Here is an 8,052-nt window from a genome sequence, read left to right on the forward strand (position 1 = left end):
CCCTTGGCCGGCCCGGCTGCCTGCGCCTAACCGCCTGCCTCCTCCTCCCCCAAGGCCCGTCAGCTTTCTGTTTGTTTATTTAATTTTTAGACTAAAAAGGCCATGAGTAGTTTCCCCTTTTTAATCACGCGGGTGTTTGTCATTTATACGACATTTGGTGTGTTTAGCTCACAAGTACAGGGGAACGGGTGTCCAGTCCCTGGCCTAGAGCTGCGCTCGCTCTGCCAGCAGCGGGATTGCTGCTCCTGGGAACGACTGCCCTTGCTTTAAAGATGCTTCTTTAATTCCCGTTTTAGCAAAAAAGTTGTGATGAGGAAGTCGGGCTATGACTTATTTCATTACCTTATACTTCTGCTGATGATAAATGCGATGGCATAAAATCCTGTTCGCTGCTCCGGAGCTGCCCTAGCTCCAGAAGAAGGCCTGGTGCTGATGGGGAAAGCGGAAGAGTGCATGTTATCACATTTTACTGAAGCGAGTAGCTAGGGCTTTGGCTATGCTGAGGAAATGAGCCTCTTCAGAAGGGCTACCCTTGCATGTGTATTTTGTGTGGGCTTGGTGTTTGTAAAGGGAGGCGTTATAGTTTAACTGCTGTCTAATGCACGCCTAAAGTTTTGAAAGCCTGTTGCATGATTCCTAGCAGTTAAATTTGTATCAGGTGATGCCTGAAGGAGCCGATCTTGCAGTGACGAGTCGTTCGGGTTTTCCAGCAAGTTCAGTAGTTGCAAGGCTGGATCTCGGGATGGGCAAAATGGGAACTACAAACACTCAGAAATGTGGTAGTTTAATGCTTCTTAACATGCTTGTTACCATCTTGTCACATGCAAGGTGCAGTGGGAGGGGAAATTGAAAATTTAAAGTGTGCAATTCAGAAACAGAACTTAAATGCGTGGCTGGCATAAGTCTTTGTTTTCTAACTGTGTGTTCTTTTTCCAGCCATACTCTCTTCTTCTTTTTTTTTTTTTTCTTTCCCCTCCCTGCTCTCCGTGCTCCCCCCCTGCCGGACAAAATAAAGGCAGACATGCTGAAGTACCCAGCAAGCTTGGAGAAGTAGTCCACAGGGAAAATCAACGGTGTCTCAGCAGGGCTGCTGGCCTTACTATGGCTCAGGAAGACTCGTGTCCTTGAGTCATCTCATGGCTGGGGTATTTGTGCCATTCGGTAGCCCTGGGCAACTGAGTGTGTTAGACTTTCAGGTCGTGCTCTGGGCAAGCTGTGTACACCAGTCTGTCTTGGTAACAGGAATATAGGAACCTTGTTCTAAGTGAAATACAGTGAGTGAATTTGAAGGAAATTGGGAAAGGAAGACTTATCAGAAAGGTTTTTTGCTGTTTGTATATAGTGTGGTATGTAACTGGATCTGGTCTTCAGTTTTTGAGGTTTAATAGGAATAATGAATGGAAACAGCGATCATAAGTTCTTAGGCCTCTTTATCTAAATTAGCATAGAGGAACAGAATATTTATTTCTGATATTGGCAATATTCTAGAGTAAAAGTAGCTCCATCTGGGGAGCTATTACTATAGGACAGTTTCCCAGAGCAAACCGGTCAATCCCTGTGTAGACAAACTGTTATGAGAACCTTTATGAGGCAGATCTCAAACCATCCTCTACCCAGGATCTATGTGTCTCTGATTTTGTGAGTATAAGTCACCCTTTGTAATCTGCATCATGTCCACTCCTTAGCTATCAGCACTGTGTACAACTTGACTCGCATTCGCAGGTCTTAAGTCCTGTTTCCGCAGATGGGCACCTCAGCAGCCTTATGAACTTGTGTACTCCAAGCGTTGCAGCATGTGGATCACAGAGTCTCTCTTTGGGGGTGGCTGCACACCTGAGCTCTCCCACTCAGGCCCTTAGGAAGCCATGAGACAGTTACTCCAGCTGTGAAGCTGTGCTTATCATTCTGTGTGCTTTGCTTTCTCAACACAGGCGCTTTGATTACCGTCCAAAAACTGATCCTTACTGCCAAGCTCGTTACACCTTCTGTCCCACTGGCTCTGCTATTCCAGTTATGAAAGAAGACGATGTCATTGAAGTGTATCGATTACAGGCTCCAGTATGGGAATTCAAATATGGGGACCTACTAGGACATTTGGTAAGGCGATGTTTTTGTTTGACAAAGTTATAGTGGCGAATTCAGCTGAATTCAACAGCAGGTGTCAAGAATGGGAGCTGTAAGGTTGGGATATGCTTGTGTGGAAGGGTATTGGAGCACACAAGCTAGGCTATCGATAGGAAAGATACCCAAAGAGCAGTAAGTTTCAAACAAAAGTTACAGAATTTAGCTCAGCTAAAGAAAAGAGCATGACTAGCACTGCCCGTGGGTTTGAATGCGTTCCCCCATGGAGCTGCGTATTGGGAGTGTTTTGTATACACACACCATTACATTGTGGGTGTCTTTTTTTCTGTGCTAGCACTGCATCAGGAAAACACGTTTATTTGTCCCCTTATGTCAGATGAAGTGCTTGTTTAGCGTATTTAACTTTTCTGTTGTTAAAAACTTACATATTTGCAGGAACATGGGTATCTGTCAGGAGTGCGCGGCTAGCTGGTCAGCATGGTTGATTGCTTTTATGGTTCTTTCTTGGGTGTTATGATCAATATTGAATTAAAGTCTTGATTCAAGGAATCATGCAAATATGAAAAAATCTCAACTTTAGTGATATTTACAGCTATAGCAGCAGCATAATTAAGCTTCAAAGCATGATCCCTAATGAATAAAGAAATACTGGTGAACATGAAATAGCAACATCAAAACCAATCATGCAGAGTCAAAAATGGAAATAGCTTCAAATATTAACAATCTTAGTTGTTAAACTAAGGTTGAATTTGTGTATTTACTATATAGCTTTTAAAATAAATATTTATCTCATTCCTTTTGTGGCTTTCATTACTAAGATCTGTTTTTGGTTACTCAGTTCTGCTCTTTATTTCTTTGATACCCCTGTGAGGTTAAGGATGCAAAAGTAAGCTTGAGTTTTGATGATGAGCTCCCACTGAGTATCTGCCTCCAAATAACAGAATTTACAATGGATGGATAGACAAGCACTGAGACAGTGGGACTCCGTGATAAAAGCATGTGTGTGATACAATCTAGTATGTTGTGCATCAATGCTACTGAGTCCCAGATGTTATAGGAACCTCTTCTCACCCTGTTACACAACAGCTCCCAAGCGTCTTATCTTCTGTACAGGCCAAGCTGAAGTTGGTTTTATGTTAAAATTTTGACTTTGGGGGCTTTTTTTTTTTTGCTTTTCCAGAAAATTATACATGATGCTGTGGGTTTCAAGAGCTCTCTGACGGGCAAAAACTACACAATGGAGTGGTATGAACTCTTCCAGCTTGGGAACTGCACATTTCCACATCTCCGGCCTGGCATGGACGCACCATTCTGGTGTAACCAGGGAGCTGCCTGCTTTTATGAAGGAATAGATGATGCACACTGGAAGGAAAATGGAACTTTAGTTCTCGTGACCACAATATCAGGTAGATTTCAGATGCTTTGGTTGGTGCTAGTATCATAAAATATAGAGACAGCCTTGTTTTCATGTAAAGCAGTGTCTTTTCATTTATGTTTTGTAGGTTATTCGCAATGTTAGTCACTGATGCTAATTTCAAACTGAAATACTATCTCTGCGCTTTCTTTAATACAGAAGGCGGTATGAGGCTGCTGCCTTTTGAACAACGCACACTGAAGAGTTGTTAAGTGAGAGTCATTTGGTGTTGCTGTACAAAAACACTTGAGTCTCTTGAATGTAAAAATAGCAAAACAGCTTATACAGAACCATTATGGACTCTTTTCACATGGCTTCACCAAAACAAAGCCTTCTATTGCGAGGTGGCAGATGACTGCTGAGAGAGAAAAACTGGTGAAAATGTGTACATTACTGAGCAAACAAATAAGGCATATTTTAGAAATAGTCTCAAAAATATAAAAAATGTAAGTCTCTCTTTCCATCTCCCTCATTATGTGTCATAAACACTGTGCAAATGTCCCCAGTAATAGGTCTCTGTCATAAGTCATAGAACAAAACCAGGATTCGTACCTCTAAATATGTGGATGATCACCAGAATAGCTTCCTGGTATATACTGAACACTGAAATTCTAAAATAAAAAGGTCATTTAAATAAATCTGGTTGATTACTGTCGTAATACAGTGAATGACTTATGAACAAAGTTCCCTGAGGACTTGGAGAGTTGCATTTTGGGTGACCAAAACCACTTACTCTCCGAAGTTAGCACAGTGTACAAGGCATAGCGGAGAGTCAGATTACAGCTAGTGTGACGTGGTGCTTTATGGTTACCTGCTTCCACCTTTAGCAGCTTTGCTGGACTCAGTCTGTAGATAATCTATCCAGTGCTGCTAAGAAATTCTAGGCTGTTCTTTAAGCAGTGAAATAAGCAGAGCTGCTTTCCTGTGAGTTTGTAGCTCATGGCTGAAGTCTTTGATGCCTGATATGGTTGGATTCTTTTGTACGAATACCAAGTTAAATATTTTCATACAGTTGTGGAACTTGTAATGCTTCCTACCTGTGTAGATTATTTGATGCCTGAGAAAGGTGAGGTTACGCTGGGGCCTTGTGGAGGCATTGTTACGGTCCTCCTCGTCTCTCTCGCTTCCTGTTTCCATGAAACTTTTAGGAAGGTAGCATCTCTGAGAGTTTTGAATTGTCTGAATTTGACTAGGAATCTGAAAGTTACTGTGGAAGAGGGTGAATGGATGCAAGCACAGATGGACAGCATCGTGAGCTGAACTTGCTTCCTTCAGAGAGCAGGCAAAAAGCATCCCATCTTGTGGGAGAGGGCTTTAACGTATGAAACAGCTGGACCCTCTTTGCCCTTGCGAGATCCTATGGAGCTGTTTGTCAGCAATGTCAGAGACCACACTGAAGCAATCTCGTTTTCTTTTAAAGCCCGTCAGCCAGGTTAATGTTACTTAGGGGTGCGTTTCTTTTGTGGAAATAGGGCAGGAATATCCAAAGTCTGATTTTTTTTTTTTTACTGTCTAGGCATCTTCCAACAGATTATCATGGAGCCATGCATTAACCTGTAATATTTTTATTTAATTTAAGACGTTGAGGCCAGAACTTAACATATTAAGTCCATCTTGGTCTTGTTAGGAGAGAGAAATTCTTTTCAATAACATGCCTTGCAGAATACACGCTAGGAAGCTAATGGGGTAGGAATTAGAGAAGATAAAGGGGAGCTTCAAGCCCATCTACAGTGTATAGTAAGTACAGTTCTTGATACAGATTTAAAGACTTACTGTTTTATTAAACCAAGTCATGGGCAATTAAAAAAGAAAATATCCAACACTTTCACTGAACAGAATGACGGTCAGTGTTTACTGTGAAGCCCAGAAGCTCTTAAAGTGTGGAGTGAAGAACAGTTGTAATGAGGTAGCCTAGGAGGTGAATGTGCAGAGCTTTAGTTACTGGGAGGTAGTAACTCGCGCATGTGCCTTACCTTGGGGTAAGTAAGCGTGAGATGTGTTTAATCTCTGATGAAGAGTAGCCCCAGCAATCTGACCTTTGCAGCTTGTTTTGGAGGGAGATGTGTGGCATGCAGTGCTCTTCATTGGTCTTGACGAATGCAACGTTGCAGCGAATTCAGACTTAATGCGAGAGGCTGGTTGTTGTGTGCAGGACGGTGTTAGTGACACAGTTCTCTCTGATGTCTACCACCCCTGAACTGCGAGGTAACTGCTGCCAGTCTCTGAACTTGCAACAGTCTTGCCTGTCTTTCAGCAGCTACCAAGCACAGTTACCGTACCCACAGCAGTGACACTTGCAGCTAAAGAGAGATCATGGCTTGGAACACTGTCACGCTTGCAAGCTGTCGTCTGACTGTGTCTTCTGACATATCGCACAAGAAGAATCTGCAAAATTTGGCCGTGCTATGAATGTGAGGTGCTGGACGGATCGGAGTCATAGATGGTTGTACCCTGTGCTGTGACTGAGGAAAGAGAGGGCGAGAAGGGCTAGGTGGAGGTGCAGTGCTAGGACTACAGGAAAAAACAAAAGAAGGAAGATTAGCCGTGTGCTTCGGCTGTGTTTTGTGGAGGCAGATGCATCACATGTAAGGAGCTACTGGAGAGATGAGCTGAGTTAGAGATGTCTTCCTCATTCCACTTGTGAAATCGCCAAAACACTCCAAACATGTATTCTAACTAAAAAAAAAAAAAAAAAAAAAAAAAAAAAAAAAAAAAAAAAAAAAAAAAAAAAAAAAAAAAAAAAAAAAAAAAAAAAAAAAAAAAAAAAAAAAAAAAAAAAAAAAAAAAAAAAATCCACAAGGTCTTTAAGTTTACCGGCCTTCACATCCCGCTCATATCATTTGGCTTAGTTCAACTTTACTGGCTGAGGAGCTGCTAAAACAGCAGGGTGTCTCAGTCTAAGGTTACACAGGCTTCTTTTGTGGGGAGACATGAAAACTTCTGCCCTGAAGTGCTGAATTTAGTTTAAACTTGAGGAAGTGCAGAAACGCCTGTTGCACTGGTGAGCACTTTGTCAGCATCTCTTGCAGATTCTGTTACCTGCCCGGTTTGTCTAGATGGATAAAACAAAATGAGAAGTGTCATGGTTCTCTGACGTTTGGATGTTCTGGCATAGTAGCAGGAAATGGGGCTGAAAAAGGCATTACAGTTTAAATAACTTAAATGTAAATATATTCAGTGGGGTATCACTTCTCCCTCCAGCCAAAGCCTTGTGTCTTTGTATGGCTAGGTAATGCTATAGGTAAACTTTTGCAGGGAAGGGAGGCGAACCTTGAGATAGGTGGAAAATATTTTGAGTCATGTATTTGTTACCCTGTCTCTGTAATGCTTATTTTAATCTTTTACAGGAACCATGTTTAATGAAATGGCAAAATGGGTAAAATACGACAATGAGACTGGCATTTACTATGAGACCTGGACAGTTCAAGCAAGTCCCGACAAACAATCAATAGTATGGTTTGACGCTTACGAATGCTCTAAATTCATACTGAGAACGTACCAGAAGCTAGCTGACTTAGGAGCCGTATTTAAGAAGATACAAACAAACTATACCAGCATAATTTTATTCAGTGGAGAACCTATTTATTTGGGAAATGAAACATCTATTTTTGGACCTCAAGGAAACAAGACATTGGCAGCAGCTGTAAGAGACTTCTACTATCCATTCAAACCTCATTGGACAGTCGGAGAGTTTTTTGTGGATCTTTTAAAAATAATTGATCGTGTCATCTTGAATCATCAGTTTTACCTCTTCTACAACTTGGAATACTGGTTTTTACCTATGAAGTTCCCTTATCTCAAAATAATTTATGAAGAGGTCCCTTTACCTATTGGAAGCAAAACATCCTTTGGTGTATAATTGCCTGCTGAAGAACTGAGCTTGCCCTCATGCCAGAATATCCTTAAGGATTTTGGAGTGCGACCATGATAGTATTAATATGTCGTATGGTTCACTGCTAACTGTAAAAGTTGTGTGGGGAAGGCTTGGCTAGACCATATGAAAGACTATGCCTTTTTTCTTCTTACCTGCATAATATGTTCATGAACGCTTCAGCATCTCTGATTTGACCACCTTCTGTGTAACCATGGTCACCTGGTGCCTGAAGGTAGGCTGATGTGGCTCCTCTTGGCTAAACTCTGCAGTGCCAGAGGGCGAATGGGAGGCAGCCCGCCTGCGCTGGTCTCGGGCGCTTTCCACGTACGTGGCTATGTGGTGACAGAGAGCACCTGGCCACCAACAGAGATGGGACACAAGCATTACAAGGACCTTCTGGTCTGACCGACTCTGCTAATCCGCGTGTTGGAGCTAGCAAACCTGAGTGCCTAATGTGCCCGATGCCCTCAACGCGTGCCTTAGATCGGTGTTTCCGTATTTCTTTGGTTTGTACAGCTGGAACCTATGGACTGTTCTCTGGTTCATGAAGTAGGTGTTCAGTGGGGTGGGAAGGGGCAGTGCATCTATTAGAAGATGGCATGGGTGGTATCTTGGTAGCACTTTGCTTCCTTCACCTGCACTGTAAACACAATACAGATGGCTCTTCCTAAGATTTGTGTGC

The 8,052-nt window shown here is 42.3% G+C and overlaps 1 protein-coding gene across 1 annotated transcript; it reads left to right on the top strand.

The window, feature by feature from the left end:
• Nucleotides 1-661: 661 nt before the first annotated feature.
• CLN5 (ceroid-lipofuscinosis, neuronal 5) lies at nucleotides 662-8,052 on the top strand. Its single transcript, XM_009281747.2, has 4 exons — nucleotides 662-828; nucleotides 1,932-2,097; nucleotides 3,263-3,488; nucleotides 6,844-8,052. Exons 1-4 carry the CDS (start codon nucleotides 662-664, stop codon nucleotides 7,353-7,355), a joined length of 1,071 nt encoding a protein of 356 aa, XP_009280022.1. The 3' UTR covers nucleotides 7,356-8,052.

The sequence above is a fragment of the Aptenodytes forsteri genome, unplaced genomic scaffold (assembly GCF_000699145.1).
Source record: "Aptenodytes forsteri isolate BGI_AS27 unplaced genomic scaffold, ASM69914v1 Scaffold51, whole genome shotgun sequence".
Lineage (NCBI taxonomy): Eukaryota > Metazoa > Chordata > Aves > Sphenisciformes > Spheniscidae > Aptenodytes > Aptenodytes forsteri.

What these genes read in the sequence shown, in the direction of transcription:
- CLN5 (XM_009281747.2), top strand. Translation starts at nt 662, where the DNA reads ATGCCTGAAGGAGCCGATCTTGCAGTGACGAGTCGTTCGGGTTTTCCA. An exon ending in ACCATCTTGTCACATGCAAG is followed by an intron (nt 829 to 1,931) that starts GTGCAGTGGGAG and finishes TTCTCAACACAG; the next exon opens with GCGCTTTGATTACCGTCCAA. An exon ending in TCTCGTGACCACAATATCAG is followed by an intron (nt 3,489 to 6,843) that starts GTAGATTTCAGA and finishes AATCTTTTACAG; the next exon opens with GAACCATGTTTAATGAAATG.